General features: G+C 46.2%; 1 protein-coding gene and 2 pseudogenes across 1 annotated transcript; all 3 read left to right on the top strand.

Moving 5' to 3' along the window:
• Window positions 1–5435: 5435 nt before the first annotated feature.
• Window positions 5436–6888, top strand: LOC136552298 (uncharacterized; annotated as a pseudogene).
• Window positions 6889–7481: 593 nt separating this feature from the next.
• On the top strand, window positions 7482–8952 carry LOC136548906 (probable E3 ubiquitin-protein ligase ARI5; annotated as a pseudogene).
• Window positions 8953–12621: 3669 nt separating this feature from the next.
• Window positions 12622–20119, top strand: LOC136548905 (NADPH--cytochrome P450 reductase 3-like). The gene is made up of 14 exons (XM_066540264.1): window positions 12622–12645; window positions 12889–13019; window positions 13234–13428; window positions 13514–13606; window positions 15267–15360; window positions 17542–17679; window positions 17764–17847; window positions 17936–18087; window positions 18167–18263; window positions 18466–18615; window positions 18717–18794; window positions 19071–19193; window positions 19282–19395; window positions 19923–20119. Exons 1-14 carry the CDS (start codon window positions 12622–12624, stop codon window positions 19947–19949), a joined length of 1500 nt encoding a protein of 499 aa, XP_066396361.1. The 3' UTR covers window positions 19950–20119.
• Window positions 20120–20676: the final 557 nt, after the last annotated feature.

Below are 20676 nucleotides of genomic sequence, written 5' to 3'. Positions count from 1 at the left end.
ATAATAAACATACATCAAATGTGCACAATAAATACTCATAAAATTATAGTAGCTTCCTAGTGCTTACAATAGGCTACTGTGAAAATTTCATAACATTTGGTCATGTAAGACATCCTATGCAAAAATTACAAGCTGGCAAGGGTTATTTTAGTGAAAATAGTAAATCCTATAGAAAAGTGTCAAACAACAGATTATATATTTTTCCTAGCTTCATATTAGTGCCATACCACTGTACAAAAATTTTCATAACTCAACACAATTTTATCATTTTTCTAGCTCAAGATATCTAATTTACAAGATTGTAAACATTCAAAAAGCATTTATCTAAATACATTTTAATCACCAATAAAAATACTAGAAACTATACATCTCATATTTTTACAAAACATTATACTTCATGAGGAACACAACAAAATTTGATTCACCAAAAATGGACATTTAGAACTCCACTTATGATTTTTCAAAGTTGCATGCAAATCTAGAAATAAATGAACTAGCTTTCTATTCTGAGCCACTGACAGCCAGGACCCATAGGTCAGTCGAGCCCGCATGTCAGCGATACAAAAACAGGGGAGCGGCGCTGCTCGATGCAGATCGGCCAGAGTTCACCGACGGCGAGCTTTTCCAGCGACGGCACCGACACTACGAGCATCCCCACGACATTGTGCACACGTTGACCTACCTAGTTGGACCTATTGCAGGAGCTAACGATGACGGCGGCGACCATGGCGGCATGGCGGTGCGGTTCGACGATGAGGCATCAGAGCCAGCTGAGGCGGCTCGATCTAGGGTTACACTGAGACTCTACATCCTAAGGCGACTCTAATGCACATCCAAGCATGACTAAAGGTGGTCGGAGACGGCCCGGCCACGGTGATGGAGGACGGCGGCGAAACAACGGTGAGGTCGTGCGTGGCACGATGGCTTACCGGGCGTGGCTAGCGAGTCAAGGCAGCGCGGTGATGTGATGGGAGTGCGTTGGAGCTACTGCGGTGGCGAGGAAGCTACGAGTGCGAGCAGGGGCTGGCAATGGCAATGATGGAGGTGCACGGTGCTCAGTGGCGCTCAGCTGGTTCTGTGGCGAGAGCAAGAGAGGGCGCTGGAGAGTGAGTGAATGAGCGCGAGTGCATGTAAATGAAGCGCGCGGCTCCTAGATATCAAGCGCCAGCGTGCGACATCAAGGGCCCGACGTCGACCAGTGGCGGCCACACGGCGACCAGCATCTGTCCGCGGTTGGCCACGACCCAACATGCCCTGGCGTTCTTCAGTGCCTGATGGTCAGCCTAACAGCGCGATTTCATCCCTTTCTAAATCCCAAATGGCGGCGAATTAGTGCACGATGTCTAAACCAGTTTTGTAGAGCTATGTACCAGCTACAAATCTTCTTAAGAAATCAAAGCCTAATTCTCAATGGATAGAGAGTAAAATCAGCACAAAGTAGCGCCTGTCAAACTGTAAGTTCCAAAGACTTAGCAAAATTTTCCTAAGTGCTGAAAATAGGGAAATGCTGATTTTTGTGAGCCAATTACAAGCATGTTAGGAGCTAAACTAGCCTATGACCCAAAAATAAAAGTTGTTCCTCTCATCAAATACTACAACTTTGCTTTAGTGAACAAATCCATGCAAAGTCTCTATGACATAGTTCAAACTATGTCAAACATGCCACTTTCAAATGATGACTAACACTTGAACTATGACTTAGTGACCAAATTAGCCCTAGCCATGAATACCAAAGTTGTTCATAATGACATTCCAAACATGTTTAATGTATCCCTAAGGTCACACAAGCATTTCATACTTTGGTTACACATAAAACTCCCTAGGTCAACATGTATATCATCAATTAGGAGCTTAATTAGACCAAGTGGTCTACATGAACAATGTTCCATTAGTCATCCTAAGTGTAGCTAAGGTGCTTTAGTGACCAACATCAACTATTGGCACTTTTTCACTCATGATCATAAGCACACACAAAGTAAACATGAAATAACAAGGCATGTTTCATATGTTTCATATGTAAAAGCTCATATATGAATGCTTGATGATTATACTCATGCAATGTAGGTCAAATTATGCAAGCCTAACACCTAGGGTGTTACAGCTAACACTCGCAGTTGGAGTATCATTGTGGAAAAGCTCCAAAGAAATAGTTATGGTGTCATCAGTGATGCATACCATAGTATAGCTTGACATAAGGCTTAAGGAACAGGCAAAAGAGGTTAAGGGAATTTGTACCCGGATTTAACAATGGTGGACAACAATAATAACCATTTAAAGTACGTTTACTCCTAAGAAAACAGGTCAAGTGTGCTGCCAAACACATTGACACTAAGTTATATGTTGTAAAGGAGAAAATCCAGAATCATTTTGAAAGCATTCAGAACACACAGTCGACATGGGTTTACGGGAAAGCCTATGATTTCTGGATACTAAGGGCCTAGTTGAGTATCTATTTCAAAATAGAGAGGTGCATTGTAGCTGTTAAATCTAATGGCAACTGACCATGATGATGAGGCACGCTCTATGCACTGATCTATGATGGAATGGAAAAAAGAAAAAGGAAGTTAAGTTTAAGTCATAAGGTGAGATCAAGGGGGGGAATGTTAGTTTAATCTCCACCAATTGGCCCAACAGCCAATTGGGCCCTTGGATCCACGCCCTGATTGGGGGCGCCCAACTGCTCCATGGTTGGTGCCCCCCCCCCCGTCGCACAGCACCATAAAAGAGAGGTGGGGGCCGAGGCAAAAGGCATGAGGTTCCCCTGAGCTACTAGGCGCCCCACCAATCATTCCCTAACCCTAACCGATCTAGAGAGGGGGTGCTACCAGCGACGGGAAGTCGCCATCGACTTCACGGTCGCCTCTGCATCACCACCACTACGCCAGACTTCACCGCCCACACTGTGTACCCGCTGCCATGGTGGCTACTTCCTCCTCTACCTCCTCTACCAAGCCCAAAGGTATGGCCCCTCTACTCTCTCTGCCTCCTTGTCCCAAGTTCACTGTTATTCGATTTGAATCAACCAGTAAGCAATTCACCCTTAGTACTACACCTAGATGAATCCTAAGAATCTAACGGTGTGGGGTTGTGGAGTGCCAGCCCACGTGTGTCTTAGGGGGGAATGGAGAGCTATGGAAATCTTCCTCTATTTTGCAAACTTGTTAAACAATTTCTCAATAATGTATCCCCAAGATATGCATGTATTAGAGTTGGCCAATATTATTTTATGAATGCTAACCGAGTTGCTACAACAATACTCCAATATATCTCCGCCAATATGAAGGTGAGTCCCACGGGAGTGGAGAAAAGATAGCTAAAAAGTGGTAGTTTGGATGGTCCATGTCATTGATGGAGATACAACTCCTTGATTTGAGGAGAGATGAGGGAAATATTGTGTCCACCAAAAAATAGGGAGAGATATTAGAGAACTGCTAGAGCAAGAAAAAAACATTATTGTTCCTGATATGATAGTTTTATGAATATAGGGGGATATTGGGCACTGCTGGATATGCTCTAACCAAAATCATACGAGTTCATTGCACTATTTTGCAGCCAAAAAAATTAACATCTTTTTGCTTGCCTATGGAGGCTAGGTATGGTGGTGTTAGCATGTTAGGACATTGAGACGTGCCATTTCCTTATTACTCGAGCCACGGGGGAGAGACGTCCCCATGGTGTTTCATTAAGAAGATGAACTTCTCACGCAGTTTGAGAAAATTCCCGAACCCCGGCCCCACCCATATACAACAACACCTGCATCACCGTGAAACGGGATGGCCATAGACTTGTACTTTGGTGTGCAACAGACGAGGGGATTTTTTTACCCTTAAGCCTGAAATTCGTCCCCGTAGGGAATCGAACTGAGAACCTGAGGGGTGCCGCCGGAGCCATCTAACCAGGTAGGTTAGAGGACCTGCATCCCAAATTATAAGCATTCGAACTTTCTTAGAGAGTCAAATTGATTGAATTTATATAATAATAAAATAATAATGCTTATGATACCAAATAAATATCATTAGATTTTTCATTAAATATATTTTTAAAGTATACCTATTTGATGTTTCTATAATTTTAGTCAAATTTGAGATGCTTAACTCTCTAAAAAATTGGAATGACTTACACTTTGAAATGGAGGGAGTAGTTATTACCACATCGAATCATTTACAATGTTTCTTCTCTGCTTAGAAAATAATCATCTCAAGCCATTATTGGAATTTCTCGAGCACATTGGAATTCCAAAGCCAAAGATTGCATCAGTTATGTTGTTATTTCCTCCTATCATTCTTTGTGACGTTGAAAATGAAATTAAGCCTAGGATTTGTGAATGGGGGAAGGTGTTTTTGTTCGTGGTAGTTATAGGAATCTGCTAGATTGGTACACTTGACAATATAACACAATAATATTAAGCCTTGTTTAGATCCCTTCAGTTTTTGCTAGTTTTTAAGAATATGACTCAGTTTTTGCGGCTAGTTTTTGTCAGATTTTTAAAACCAGGAAGTTGTTGATATCCACCTTTTTGCTAGTTTCTTATGGCCCGTAGAGTAATAAATGAAGTCGTATTCTTAAAAAACTGAGGGATCCAAACACCCCAAGAGTTTTGCCTCAGAATCTAGATTTTAGAAACTAAAGACAAAAATTGAATTTTTAAGAATCCAAAACTGATCTAAACAGGGCAGGATGTTGCTGAAGTATCCGACAACAGGTGTGATAGAGTCATAGAGAACTACAGTCATTTGCTATTGTTTTTCAACCGAAAAAGGTAAGTGAAAAATAAAGAACAATTTCTGAATCTGTAGGCTGTCATTGAACAAGACTATATTGGTAGGATGTTGTTGAAGTATCCATGGATTCTTTCAACGAGCGTGATAGAGAACTACAGTCAAATGCTGTTAATTTTTCAACCGAAAAAAGGTAAGTGAAAAAGAATAATGTTCCTACTATGCTATGCCACAAGCTCATGTTCATTTATTTTTCCTGTCTTGCCTTATTTTTTCTTGTCGGGAGTAGTCAGCTTTTTTCCTTTCAGATTTCCACTAGTCCTAGGTGTTGCTGTGAAAAGTTATGAACTCAACAATACTAGTACGTGCAAGGCGTACAATGCAAAGTAGCAGCAGCGTTACTGCAACTCAAGTCTTGATGAGCCCGAAGTTACTGCGTCGCTTGCAGTTCGTATCGGCAGTCCAATCACCGGCTCACCGCACACTACGGCCGGCGTCACCGCGTCAAGCTCTGCACGTACACTCGCCGCCGCAAAGCTCGATGGCACTCGAGTTCAAGATCGAATTCGAACTGCCGCCTCATGAATCGCGATCGCAACTAACCCCAACGGCTCCCACTCCACCAGCCGCCGTTGAACCGCCGCCCGCCCGCACCGCACCTACAAAAGAATTGGCAAAGCCCGCCAGCAGCAGAGTGCGTACGTGCAAGGGCGCAAGCGCATCGAGGATCCGATGCCACTCGCCACCGGCGCATCGGCAGCGCGATCCATGTCCCGCGAGAAGCCGCCGGCTCCCGCGCCGCCCGTGGTCTCCACGGGCTGCTCCGGCCTCATGTCCTGCTCCTGCCTCTCCCGCCACCGCCGCGGCCCGCAGCAGCCGGCGGCGCCGCCGCGAAGAAGCGACGATGGTGGCGCCGGCGACGCGGCCTTCGAGGTGGCGGAGAGGTGCTGGAAGAGGGTGCAACTCCTGGAGGAGGAGGTCAAGAGGCTGAGCGGCCACGAGGTGAGGCCGGCGCCAGCAGGCGCCACCGAGCGCGTCGTCAGGGACCGCGCGGCGGAGGGAGGCGGCGAGGCCACCGATCGCGTCGGGAACGGCGCCAAGGCCACGGCGGAGGGCGGCAGCGCGAGCACAGGCACGGCCACGGCCACAACCGCCGTAACGAGGCGTGCCAGCGTCGGTCACGGCGCCTGCTGCGGCGCGCAGGAGGTGGTGAGGCTGGAGGACGGCAGCTACATGCGCGAGGTCAGGCGGGTTGGGCGCCCGTGGGAGCGGCTGGCCGTGCAGGTGTCGCGGCCCGCCGTCCCCGCGGACGCGGCGAGCGCGTCTGAGGTGAGTTTCGGCTAACATTGTTATTAGTTACTCCATGTCACTGAGATTATCCATGGATGAATGCGTCTCCATGTCATTGAGATTCGAGACGACCGTCCTCTGACTTCTGCTTTGGTGTTTGGTCTGACAATTGCGCCGTCTTCTTCACCAGGTTCTTGGCAAGATGGCAGCGATGAGTGCCGAGGACCTGCGCAAGTTCCTGGTCCAGTTAATGCCGCTGAAGGACATCACCGGCCAGAAGAACCCCGGCGAGCCCGTGCGCCGGACGGCGCGGCCGATCTCGGGGGACGACCTCGTGGAAGCTCTCGTCCTCGACGCGATGGGCAAGCTGGAATATTTGGTCCTGGAAGGCCTCAAGATCCAGATGGCCTCACCGGCTGCGGCTACCGAACCCGCCACGGCCACGGCCGCCGCTGCCGTCGACGGGAAGCGGGACAAGGCCGTCAGCAAGGACTGCATGGTCCACGTGGTCCTGATGCAGGCGAGGGATCCGAAGGAAAGGTACGGCGCCATCGGCGACCCCATGATCGGGCTGATCGAGGCGTCTCTGGAAATGAAGGATGCCACCACAGTGAGGCGGCGGGATGCTGGGGCTACATGTTGCCGGAATCAGCTTCGTAATGAGTAGGCCCAGTGATGGCAGATGCGTGCTGTGGAGTGCGTATCTGAGGCGATGCAACGACGGCGACGGCGGAGGCGATGGCTGCCGGTGCATTTGCGTTCGGAAATCCGAATTGTGTATTACCCTCCGTGTGATGCAAATAAGGATGCAAATTATAGAATTATAAGAATATAAGCCAAACCTAGTTCTCTTTTCATATTTTTTTTTCGCGGGCGTGCAGTACCTGCACGTGTAATAGCCATTTTTTTCATAGCCATTATTGACACGATGATCTTTGGCGTGTAATAGCCATTTTTTTTTATAATTGAAAGCCATTATTTGCATATTACACGATGATGTCTTTAATTGCCTTCAGTATTAATTACAGTCTTGTGTGTTTTCTATAAAGTGGAGATTACCTCTGTCAAAAAAAAAATACATATAAGCCGGGAACCGACTTATGATCAAGAGTCCGGTGTTGAATTACATATCCGCTAAACGAGTCCGATCGGGAAAGATAAACGAGAAACCCTGAATCGCGGCGCCTTAATATAAGGCTTAACTCTCGCCAAAAATAGCGTAGATCTTCCGGGATTCATTGGCATCACGCGGCGCCGCCATGGTTTACAGCGACAGCGAGGAATCGTATAATTCGTATGACGACGACGACGGCAGCGAGGATTACTTCAGCAGCGTGGACGACGAGGGCGGTGATGAGTGCTCCGACGGCGTGGACGACGACGACGGCATGGATGGGGATGAGTCCTGCCAAAGCGACGGCGACGACTGCGGCGACGTCGGAGGCGACGTCGTCAGCGACTGACGACGAGGATATGCCGCAGGCCGAGAGAAACGATAAGGGCTACGTTTTCGAGACCGAGGCCGACGTGCGCAAGCGTCAAGACGAGGTCACGGCGAGTGTTTCCGACCTGCTGTCGATCCCGTGGGGCTTGGCCGCCGTCTTCCTGCGGCACTGCCGGTGGGACCCCGAGCGGCTGGAGAACGAGTGGTTCTCCGACGAGCGGCGCATCCGCGAGGCCGCGGGCCTGACGGCGGACCAGGGTGACGCCGCCACGGCGGTCAACGACCGGCCGCTCACCTGCGCCATATGCTTCGACGTCCACTCCGCCGGCGAGATGATCTCGGCGGGCTGCGCGCACGACTACTGCCGCGAGTGCTGGGGAGGCTACATCCACGCGGCGGTGGGCGACGGCGCGCGGTGCCTGGTGCTGCGGTGCCCGGACCCGAGCTGCGGCGCGCCCGTGACGCGGGAGCTGGTGCGCGAGGTCGTCGCCGCCGGCGCGGACGACAGAGGCGCGGTACGAGACGTTCGTGGTCCGGTCGTACGTGGAGGAAGGCACGAGCAAGTACGTCCGGTGGTGCCCCGGGCCGGGGTGCACGCTCGCGGTGAGGGCCGAGCCCGGGTCGGCGCTGTACGAGGTGGCGTGCGAGTGCAAGCACATGTTCTGCTTCCGGTGCGGCGAGGAGGCGCACCGGCCGGCGTCGTGCGAGACGGCCCGGGAGTGGATGGCCAAGAACAGCTCCGACGGGGAGAACGCCAACTGGGTGCTGGCCAACACGAAGCACTGCCCCAAGTGCCGGCGGGCGATCGAGAAGAACCAGGGGTGCAACCACATGACGTGCCGCGCCCCCTGCCGCCACGAGTTCTGCTGGATCTGCCTCGGCCCGTGGTCGGAGCACGGCGGCAGCTACTACCAGTGCAACCGCTACATGGCACACAGGCCGGAGAACGCCAAGGAGGAGAAGCGGCGGGAGCACGCCAAGGCGTCGCTGGACAGGTACATGTTCTACTACGAGCGCTGGATGGCGCACGGCTCGTCGATGAAGAAGGCGCGGCAGGACCTCGACCGCCTGGAGAGCGGAGCGCTGAGGGGTTTCACCGAGGCCAACGGCGTGTCGCAGGCGGAGCTGGGCTGTCTTGAAGAGGCGTTCGCGCTGATCGTCGAGTCCCGGCGGGTGCTGAGTTGGACGTACCCGTTCGTGTACTACATGGACCCGGTGCGCGACAGGAAGAAAATCGAGCTGTGCTTGCACACCCAGAGCGTGGCCGAGGAGTCGCTGGAGAAGCTGCACAAGTGCGTCGAGGAGGAGTGGAACGAACTGAAGGGGACAGCCGCCGCCCCTGGCGCTGAGTTCGACGCGGCCTCTGCCGCTGAGTTCGACGCAGCGTTTAAGGAGTACTTGTTGAAACTATCTGTCCTCAACAGCGCAACGCGAAACCGCTTGAAAAAGCTCGTGGAGGGCTTCGAGTCCGGCATGCCCGAGTTCAAAGTGACCTTGTGACTGAATGTGACATGTAGCAATGTAAACGTGGGGGCTCAAGTACTGCGTGGTCGATCATTTTTTGTCTCTCCCAAAGTCAACTGCCTATATATGTATTTTTTGTGTGATTTGCGACGAGGGTGCTGCATCCTTAACTTTATACGGTTACACCATTTGATACGGCTTCTAGCGGCTCCAGCTTCTTACTACAGTTCACGCAGGAGCAGGAGCTAAAGCCAACCGACCACCAAACGAACTTATAATGATAGTGTAGCTGATGATTATAAGTTTGTTTTATCATTATAAGTTCGTTTAGAAATTGTATAGGTAGCAACATCCAAACCTATATTATGAGCAACACAGAAGTTTCTTGGCACGTGATCTACTATAATACATGTTTCTGCCACAACATGCTAGTATCTTCCTTTCGAAAACAAACAACATGCCATGATGTTGTGAAGATGCATGATTAAACCTAATTAGGGGATCAACAGGTTAGTGTTCACTATTCAGCGCTGCGAAGGACCACCACGAAAAAACAACAACATGCCATGAAGTTGTGAAGATGATTAAACCTAATTAGGGATCTTCATGTTAGGGTTCACTGTTCAACGTGAAAAGGGAAAGAAGCTATGACGTGGATGGCTCGGGAAGAAGATGAAATGCCCATACCCCCTAATGAATGAAGCTCTGAATCGCAAAAAAAAGGGGAAGAAGATGAAATGCTGAATCAACAAGTACCAGGGATGATTGTGCGTGATGTGCTGGGACCCCTGGTCACTTAAGACCACCAGTTCTGCCAGCCCTTCTTTCATCTCATGGCCCGTGAGACAAGCACATTGGGTGGCATCCTCCGCCTTGTACCAGTGTAACTGCTACGCGCCTATGCCAATGTCATGCATGGATGAGGACGTGGTGCTTCACCCTGGAGGACATTCAGCCAGGCTAGGCCAAGGCGAAACTCAAGAGGTATATAGCTACACTACTATGGCCAACCGCCTGTTGATGGAGCCGTTTGTGCCGCTCCGGCGGGGCTAGGGTGAAGGATCTTTGTCTCGACACTATGGCGGCCCACGATGAGACTCTGTCATGGAGATGTTCATCATGGCGCTCACACAGGTGACACTAGCTGAAGCACTTCAACAGACTCGTGGAAGGGGTTGACTGGGTTGAGGTCCTTAGTGTAAGTTGATTATGTCCTCCCTTCTAAAGTAAAATGTCTGTGTCCTTTGTGTATAGTATTGAGGATGCTGTAAGTTAATTCAATGTAGATAATCAACTTATTAAATCCTGAAGTTGTTTGAGAAACAAGAACAAGTTCCTTCATTACTTAAATAAAAAATATTTTAGAAAAAAAGAATAAATTTCTTCAATAAAGACCTACACAAATTTACCACGTTGCAAAACTCTAAACGACAAAGATCTAGGAACTAAGCATCTAGACCACAACCTAGTGTGTGAAATAGCTAGCATAAAAAGTTGTCCAAGTTGAATCTGGCATGGTCTGGATTATAGGTCTTGCATCCCACCAACAGAACTGGCAATACAATGGCTAAACCTGGATGCACCCCAAAGTAGGAGTGAGCACTTTTCTCCCGAAAAATCAATCACTAAATTAGACCAAAGTGACAGTCGATGCTTTTGCAAGTCTAATGCTCAGCTTCAGCTCTGAACTAAGCTGAACGACTGATACACCAATAGCTTGGAAGATGAAGGCACCAAGGCAGCCTTCGGACAACCTAATTTGGCATCTCGTCCCGGCCAATTAGGCGTCTTGGTACAGGTCCAGGCCACTTCATCTCTGCAAACCTGCACCCCTATGACCTCATTTCATTCCATCAGTTGCCACCTGCCTTCCTCCAAACCCTAACCCTATCCCAATGGGATGGTTTAGTGGATGCATCGACAATCGGACGACGCGGTGGTAGCGCATCCAACCGAGCCTCAAGCTTTGGGGTGGGGGGTGGGGGGGGGGGGGGTGACTCGACGATGACACTTATCAAGCATGGGGAGCACTAGCGGTGCAACAGCGGCATGGCACACCCGACCTCAAGATTAACAACCAGTGCAGTGTGTTGGCACATCTGGCCGAGCCTTAAGCTTTGGGGGCGGACGACTAGACGACAATGATGTTCGCGCCGGAGCATCGGCATAGCAACCACATGGCATATCCGAACTCAAGACTCAATGTAAACTAGGCGACGATGCTTTGCATGACGAGTGAGGGGTCATCAGCAACGGTCAAGCACGTTCGGAGTAACAAAAAAACCTAACCGAGAAACCAACACTGAATCGGTAGGTTTTTTGTTCTATATAAAAAAAAACAACCGGCTTTTAAAAAGTGCACAGACTGAAGAAATCGAATTGGTTTAACTGGGTGTCCAGCCCTAGTGCCCTACCGAAGTCCAAACGGACGCTTGCATCCTAGCTTGTGTCACCGTGTGGAAGGAGCATTGACCAGAGTTCAGCCATCAGAGGCCGAAGTGACGCACTCGGAGCCTTGGTTGGATACATAGGCCCTGTTTAGATTTCATCAGATTGCACAATCCAGCTTCTACAATCTCATTTGGGATCTGAACAGTCCAGCTTTTAGTACAACTTCCATAATCCAACCACCTCAACTTCTACAATCCCACAAGCTGAGAGAACCCAGCTTTCAGCAGCTTCTAGACAGAGAAAAGACAAAAATGCCCTCGTCATTGTCTAGATATTACTCTCATTTGCCATCGCCAACCCCTGCACAGACGCATTGTCATGTGCGCCTCCCTCCTGCCATAGTTGTCTGCCACTTCGTCCTCTTGTGGGCCACTGCTGGTTGCTGTTGTGTCCAGTAGCTTCTACAATCTTGGATCCAAACAATCACTTGTTGTAGCTTTTAAAATCCAACTTTTCACTATCTAGCTTTTGGTATCTGGATTCTACTATCCGCAGGAATCTAAGGGCCTATTTGGATTGCTCTGGATTGTACAATCGGACTTCTATAATCTAGAAGAGCATCCAAACAGCCCAACTTTTTAACCAGCTTGTAAAATCTAGAGAGTTTAGATTGTTACAATCTAGCAAGCTGATCTAACTCAGCTTCTTGCAGCTTCTAGATGTTAAAAGACAACTCTACCCTTTTCTATTTAGTAATTTTACTTCGCACTGTAGTGGAACATACAAGGAGTAAGGGTATTTTAGTAACTTTATTACTCTGCACTGTAGCTTGTCCCAGCTTTTGGAAGCTGTGAATCCAAACAATCTACTATTCCAGCTTTTAAAATCTGGCTTATGTAATCTAGCTTTCAAAAGCTAGCTTCCAGAATTTGGGTGGGATCCAAACGCAGCCTAAACACGGCCAAAGTGGCTTGGTACGTGTGTTTCAAAAGTCACGCCTCTTATAGCCCCTGCTCGCATGGCATGGTGGAAACGGATACGAAGCTGCAGCTTGACGAGCACGAAAGCGTCGCTGGACGTCTTGCTCTTGCCCCCATCCATCATATCCGCTGGAATTGATTTGATGCAAGCCAAGGCGTCCGTTTGTCAATTCCATTAGTATAATAATAAAATAAATAAAGGGAAGTGGCAAGGTCTAGCTCCGTGTCGATTTTGCCACACCATGCAAAATTCGAGTGGTAAAAAAAAGGTGGCAAGTATCGTTTTCGTTTCAACAGGTGGAATTTCTTTTAGAATGCATATCAAGCGTAAACGATGTCGTGGGTGACCATGTGCATTGTAAACACATTGCATTTTTATTCGTGTTGTTTTGCAATACTGCTTAATACATGCTTAAAGAGTTGAATATCTGTTTTTTTATGGCTGCCTGAGTGGAACGTTTACCTTTTGTATAAATATAAGCCAAATCAACCCTTATTTTTCAAAATGACTGACCAGCTGTTTCACAATGTAAATAATATTCTTCAGTGAGATACATTGGATCTTTTGCATTATGTATTGTGGATTACATGCCTTTTCCAGTTAACTTGTGTTCTTGAACATTCGAGGGTAATTAATTCCTGTCCATTTAAATCTCATCTATGTGGCAAACGTATCGTTCCTGTTGGTCTTGGAGATGACGATCAATGCATTGAGGATGACTTTAACGCATGGTATGAATCCCAATGAACTTAATTGTGGTCTCAATTTTTGAACTGAGGCATGGATTTCATTTTTCCTGATTATTCATCTGGTTTATCTTGCGTGTAGTGCTTCTGCTTGCAGACATATCCCAACTTTTATCTCAATATATAGTAGACTATGGTCTGTTTGCTTTGACACTTGTACACTGAAGCTAACGCCTTCTGTTGGCTCCTCTGATTAAAGGAAGGAACTTCTGTGGCCAGAATTGGATAAGTTACTCCGTCAGGAAGATGATTCTTCAACTGCAACAACTTCTTACACAGCTGCTATTCCAGAATATAGAGTTGTGTTTGTCAAACCAGAGGATGCCATGCACATTAACAAGTCTTTTACTCTCAGTAATGGCCATGCTGTCTATGACATTCAACATCCTTGCAGGTATGGATTTTTTTCTCACTTTCATATGCCTAGAAATTTGCTGTGCCTGTCGTATGAGCTGATGCAGATCATGCTTTTCTTGCAGAGCAAATGTGGCTGTGAGGCGAGAGCTTCATACACCAGCTTCTGACCGATCCTGCATTCATTTAGAGTTTGATATTACTGGAACTGGCCTAAAGTAAGTATATTCGATTAATTCGATCTGGTAATTCTGAAAATAATAGTAGACAATAGACATGCTGACGACGACGACGACGACGACGACGACGACGACGACGACGACGACGACGACGACGACGACGACGACGACGACGACGACGACGACGACGACGACGACGACGACGACGACGACGACGACGACGACGACGACGACGACGACGACGACGACGACGACGACGACGACGACGACGACGACGACGAAGCCTTTAAGTCCCAAATAAGTTGGGGTAGGCTAGAGTTAAAACCCAGTAGAAGCAATCAAGGTTCAGGCATATGAATAGCTGTTTTCCAAGCACTCCTATCTAAGGCTAAGTCTTTGGGTATATTCCATCATTTCAAGTCTCCTTTTATTGCCTTTACCCAAGTCAACTTCGATCTTCCTCTGCCTCTCTTCACGTTACTATCCTAGCTTAGGATTCCACTACGCACCGGTGCCTCTGGAGGTCTCCATTGGACATGTCCAAACCATCTCAACCGGTGTTGGATAAGCTTTTCTTCAATTGGTGCTACCCTTAATCTATCACGTATATCATCGTTCCGAACTCGATCCCTTCTTGTATGACCGTAAATCCAACGCAACATACGTATTTCTGCGACACTTATCTATTGAACATGTCGTCTTTTCGTAGGCCAACATTCTACACCATACAACATAGCAGGTCTAATCGTTGTCCTATAAAACTTGCCTTTTAGCTTCTACGGTACCCTTTTGTCACATAGGACACCAAATGCTTGGCGCCACTTCATCCACCCTACTTTGATTCTATGGCTAACATCTTCATCAATATCCCCGTCTCTCTGTAGCATTGATCATAAATATCGAAAGGTATCCTTCATAGGCACTACTTGACCTTCCAAACTAACATCTTCCTCCTCCCGAGTAGTAGTGCCGAAGTCACATCTCATATACTCAGTTTTAGTTCTACTGAGTGTAAAACCTTTGGACTCCAAAGTCTTCCGCCATAACTTCAGTTTCTGATTCACTCCTGTCCGACTTTCTTCAACTAGCACTACATCATCCGTGAAAAGCATACACCAAGGGATGTCCCCTTGTATGTCTCTTGTGACCTCATCCATCACTAACGCAAATAGATAAGGGCTCAAAGCTAACCCTTGATGTAGTCCTATCCTAATCAGGAAGTCATCCATGTCTCCATCACTTATTCGAACACTGGTCACAGCATTGTTGTACATGTTCTTAGTGAGCCCGACATACTTCGTTGGGACTTTATGTTTGTCTAAAGCCCACCACATAACATTCCTTTGTATTTTATCATAAGCCTTCTCCAAGTCAATAAAAACTATGTGTAGGTCCTTCTTCTCCCTATACCGCTCCATAACTTGTCTTATTAAGAAAATGGCTTCCATGGTTGACCTTCCGGGCATGAAACCAAATTAGTTCATAGAGACCCACGTTATTGCTCTCAAGCGATGCAAAATTTCATCTCCATTAGAATGACTAGATTTAACGTTGGCTCGCCACGCCTATCACAACCCTCCTCCTTTACCAGGGCTTGGGACCTGCTATGTTGAGACAACATAGGCGGAGTTAGACAATAGACATGCATTATTGTTAAATTGGACTTCAGATTGCTGATGAGTCCTCTTTACCTATCTAGATATGAGACAGGAGATCATGTTGGTGTCTATGTTGAAAACTGCATCGAAACTGTCGAAGAGGCAGAAAAGCTGCTAGGTTATTCACCAGATGATGTGGACTGTAAGGTGATACCTGGAGAATGTGTGGTCGCTCAACACAAGCTGGTGGTGGCTGACTTCCGCTTTCTGGTGCAAGCTCGTGGGAACAAGCAAGCTAGGATTGCTAGAATGAAGTGGTGGAAATTAGAAGGGGAGACATCAAAGGTCTTTAAGGAAAAGGTAATTGAAGAGGGCCCTTGGAATGATGAAGGCGATGCAAACAACATGAGGGAGAAGATGGCAACATGCGTTTGGAAGGTTGCTTCAGAGGTGCTTGGAGTGACCAAAGGGAGCGAATGCGACTCGAAAGACACTTGGTGGTGGAATGAAGATGTGCAAAAGGCTATTAAGGAAAAGAAGGAGTGCTATAAGCGCTTGTATTATGACAAGTGTGCAAACAACATAGAGAAGTACAAGGTGGCAAAGAAGACTACAAAACGGGTGGTGAGTGAAGGACATTTATAGGATGGCTAGGGCTCGCGATGGGAAGACAAGGTACTTCAATTAAGTCAAGTGCATAAAGGATGAGAGGGAGCAGCTCTTGGTGAAGGAGGATGAGATCAGACATAGATGGCAAGAGTATTTTGATAAATTGTTCAATGGTGAGAACGAGAATACCACCGTTTAGCTGGACGACTCGTTTGATGACACTAACAGGCGCTTTGTGTGGAGGATTCAAGAATCGGAGGTCAGAGAAGCCTTAAAAAGGATGAAAGGGGACAAAGCGATGGGCCCTGATGGTATCCCAATCAAGGTGTGGAGATGTCTTAGGGATATAGCTATAGTATGGCTAACCAAGATGTTCAACAATATCTTTCGATCGAACAAGATGCCTAAGGAGTGAAGAAAAAACATATTGGTACCAATCCACAAGAACAAGGGAGATATCCAAAGTTGTACTAATTATCGGGAAATTAAGTTGATAAGCCAGACTATGAAGTTATGGGAGAGAGTCATCGAGCACCGCTTGCGAGAAACGACGCAGATATCAACAAACCAATTTGGTTTCATGCCTGGAAGGTTAACCACAGAAGCAATCTTCTTAATAAGACAGGTTATGGAGCAGTTTAGAGAGCAGAAGAAGGACCTCCACTTGGTTTTCATTGACTTGGAGAAAGCTTATGACAAGATATCAAGAAATGTTATGTGGTGGTCTTTGGACAAACATAAAGTCCATTAAAGTACGTGACCCTCATCAAGGACATGTATAATAATGTTGTGACTAGTGTTCGAACAAACGATGGTAACACAGATTACTTCCCAATTAAAATTGGACTTCATCAAGGGTCAGCCTTAAGCTCGTATCTCTTTGCCTTGGTAATGGATGAGGTTACCAGGAACATATAAGGGGATATCCCTTGGTGTATGTTGTTCGCTGATGATGTAGTGTTAGTGGACGAAAGCCAGGCGGGAGTAAATAGGAAATTAGAGTTATGGCGGCAGACACTTGGGTCTAAAGATTTTAGATTGAGCAGAACTAAAACCGAATACATGAGATGCGACTTTGGCGGAGTTGTACAGGAGGAGAGAGATGTGAGTTTGGAATGTCAAGTAGTGCATAAGAAGGATACCTTTCGGTATCTGTGATCGATGCTACAGAGGGATGGAGATATTGATGCGGACGTTAGCCATATAATCAAAACAGGGTGGATCAAGTGGCGACAAACTTCTGGCATTCTCTGTGACAAGAGGGTACCACAAAAGCTAAAAGGCAGGTTCTATAGAACGGCGATTAGACCGGCTATGTTGTATGGAGCAGAATGTTGACATACAAAGATTCGACATGTTCAACAACTGAGTGTTGCAGAAATACGTATGTTGCGATGGATTTACGGTCACACAAGAATGGACCGAGTTCGGAACGATGATATACGTGATCGCCTAGAGATAACACCAATTGAAGAAAAGCTTGTCCAACATCAATTGAGGTGGTTTGGCCATGTCCAAAAAAGACCTCCAGAGGCACCAGTGCATTGTGAAGTTATAAGCCAAGCTAATAATATGAAGAGAGATAGAGGAAGGCCGAAATTGACATGGGGGAGGCAATAAAAAGATATTTGAAAGCTTGGGATATACCTAGAGATCTATGTTTGAATAGGAGTACTTGGAAAACAGCCATTGAAGTGCCTGAACCATGACTTGAGGCTCTTGGTGGATTTCAACTCTAGCCTACCCCAAGTTGTTTGGGACTGAAAGACTATGTTGTTGTTGTATGCTGGCCAAGAGGATGGTACCCCACTTTGTGCGGGTTCTTTGCCACCTCCTTTCCCGTCCCCTTGCACAGTGAGGACTGCACTTACCAGATATGCAGATCTGTTGAATTTGCCTAAGAAGGTGAACTTATGTTTATTTCTTTTCATCCATTTGTTAATGACATTTTCATTCACATTAATGTTATTTCTGCAATGGCTGTTGCAGAGTGCTTTGCTGGCGCTGGCGGCTCATGCATCTGATTCCAAAGAGGCTGAGCGGCTTAGACATCTCGCATCTCCTGCTGGAAAGGTTTGTTGGTAAAGTAGATTAATATTGTTTCTGATCTTGGTGTTGTATTTCACAGTCTGACAGTGTCTCACATTAATTTCGTTGGCAGGAGGAGTATTCACAATGGATAGTCACAAGCCAAAGAAGTCTCTTGGAAGTTATGTCAGAGTTCCCATCAGCAAAGCCCCCACTCGATGTTTTCTTTGCAGCTATTTGTCCTCACCTGCAGCCGAGATACTACTCAATATCTTCCTCACCGAGGTACCCATGACTCTAAATAATACCTCATTTAAAATTTCAAATTGATTGGTCAGTTAGGACTGAAATTATATTGCTACAGAATAGCACCAACAAGGATTCATGTGACATGTGCACTAGTATATGGGCCAACCCCTACTGGAAGAATTCACAAAGGAGTTTGTTCTACTTGGATGAAGGTACAATGTTGCCTACAGTTTCATATTTAGAAGCCATTTTGTTCTTCTCTTTCTTCTGAGACGAATCTTGAAATGGAGATGTACTAATTTATAACAAATATAATTACGTAAATGTATTCAGGTAAATCTAATGCTTTCAAGTTACTTGTATCACTCATCATGTCATCCAGTAAACATTTTAGTATGCTTATCCTACTTACAGCATTCCACTCCCTTGGAAGAGAGCCAAGAATGTAGCTGGGCTCCAATTTTTGTTAGGCAATCAAATTTCAAATTGCCAGCTGATCCTACTGTGCCCATTAGAATGATTGGCCCTGGGACTGGTCTGGCACCTTTCAGGGGCTTCTTACAGGTTTGTTTTTTTGGTTTTAAGTTGACATTGTTCATTGTTCTTCCAACTTTGCCCCCTTTATGATTTTTCATGTGCATGGCTGCTATATTTTGCACTGCCAGGAACGACTAGGTTTAAAAGAGGCAGGGGTAGAACTAGGCCATGCTATCCTCTTTTTTGGGTGCAGAAATCGGAAGATGGTATGGCTTATGTTTCAACATTTTCCATCTTCATCTACAGTTAGCATGCAGAACTCCATTACTGCTGAAATCTTTCAGTTTTTCACTTATGCTTCTTACATAGAAAATACTTATCTGCTATGCGATTATTTCTCTTTCAAAGCTCCTTATGTATCAAGAAAAATTTCCAAGTTGCTGTTTATGTACAGAAATGCATTAAATAAACGATCTTACATGTTGGATGTACTTCCTAGCTTCTTTAAAATTTTACTAATTATTAGTGTTTTGTTTGTTCAGGACTTCATATATGAGGATGAGCTTAATAATTTTGTTGATAGTGGTGTCCTTTCTGAGTTGATTGTAGCCTTTTCTCGTGAGGGTCCTACAAAAGAGTATGTTCAGCACAAAATGGCACAGAAAGTAAACTGGTTATCATTTCTCAATCATGTTTTGTTGAAAAAACATTATATTTCCCCTTTTTTTCACCATTCTTATGTAATCTTCCCAGGCTGCCGAGCTTTGGAGCATCATTTCTCAGGGAGGTTATATTTATGTTTGTGGTGATGCAAAAGGCATGGCCAGAGATGTCCATCGCACACTACATACCATCGTCCAGGAGCAGGTACAACAAGTTTCCCTAAGTTTGTCCCTTGTTGCTTTCTAGACTTAGTTAATTGTGTTATCAAGGGCCAAAGTAGTGGATGGCTAGACTGCTCTACCTGTTACTCAAGCTTTTGAATCCACAACCAATCATCGATCTTGCAAAGCTTGGCTGACTACTATCAGCAACATCAGAGCCTTGCCGCTTTAGGTCTACCGTGTAACTTTTCTTGCCTTTTTCGAGTAAATAAACTCCCTGCAACTTTTTTGCGTCCATTTAATACAATTTTTATTGTATTCGGTATTCTACTTGTTCACGTGTCTTTGTTGAATGTATCCTCATAACAAGGGTAGTCAAATCATGTTGTAGAAAACTGTAATTTCACGCCCTTTTGGCTAGTGCCGACCCAGTTACCGACTAAAGATTATTCAGTTCAGTGTTCCTAGCCTTGTCTGCTGGTGTTGTTGACTAATATATGGCCTGAACATGTGATTGCTTGACTTTTGTTGCATGATTCCTTGATAAATCTTTGCTAGTGTTTACAACAGGTACAGATCGTTATTCCGATTCACTGAATGGTACCCTGAATGTGTTTTGCACGGGTCTAAGGACAACTCGAAGACAGAAAGCTACGTGAAGAGGCTCAGATGGAAGGGAGATACTTGAGAGATGTTTGGTGACGTATATATATATCAACAAAATGTGAACCCCGTGCGTACTGCGAGCCTCCCCGCAAATACAAAAGAGCGTGCTCAGCAGCAAGCTAGCAAAGCACCTAAATCAACATCAGAAAAAAAAAATCAGAGGCTCCGGCTGGGATCTGATTAGTAGGAAAGTTGCATGATCTGTTCGATGGGAAATGTATACTAGCGATATGGTTCTTTTTTTATTATTATAAGAAACAGAAGTTTTTCCCCGCTTTATTTCAAAGTGAGGCACAGCCAGTCACCGCTGCTGGAGTATATGAAGCGCCAGCAGCGATGCTTATGTATAGGACTCTGCAGCGAGCTATTATTATTTGTTCTCGAAATCATTGCTGTGATTTCTAACGCTAAAGTCTATAATAAATAAAAGGAAAAAGTCTATTTTTGTCCTCCAACTATGACTGTAGTTTTGTTCTAGCCCTCTAACTCTAAAATTAGACACGCGCAGTCCCTCAACTCTTAAAACTGTTTAAAATTGGCTCTCGCGCCCATTTGACCGTAGTTTCTGTACAGTAAACCCGCCACGACCCCGTCTGTCAGGCCTTTTCCTCTCAGCGCCAGATTGGGACTACCTGTCATCCCCCTCCCTCTCTTCGTG

Source organism: Miscanthus floridulus, chromosome 4 (assembly GCF_019320115.1).
Source record: "Miscanthus floridulus cultivar M001 chromosome 4, ASM1932011v1, whole genome shotgun sequence".
NCBI lineage: Eukaryota > Viridiplantae > Streptophyta > Magnoliopsida > Poales > Poaceae > Miscanthus > Miscanthus floridulus.
The sequence above is the reverse complement of the archived record's forward strand: the minus strand, read 5'-3'. Positions and strand labels throughout refer to the sequence as shown.

Bases quoted from the DNA above. Each gene is read 5' to 3' on its own strand.
- LOC136548905 (XM_066540264.1), top strand. From the start codon at position 12,622: ATGTCGTGGGTGACCATGTGCATT. The intron at 13,020-13,233 runs GTATGAATCCCA...CTCTGATTAAAG, and splicing joins GAGGATGACTTTAACGCATG to GAAGGAACTTCTGTGGCCAG. The intron at 13,429-13,513 runs GTATGGATTTTT...CTTTTCTTGCAG, and splicing joins GACATTCAACATCCTTGCAG to AGCAAATGTGGCTGTGAGGC.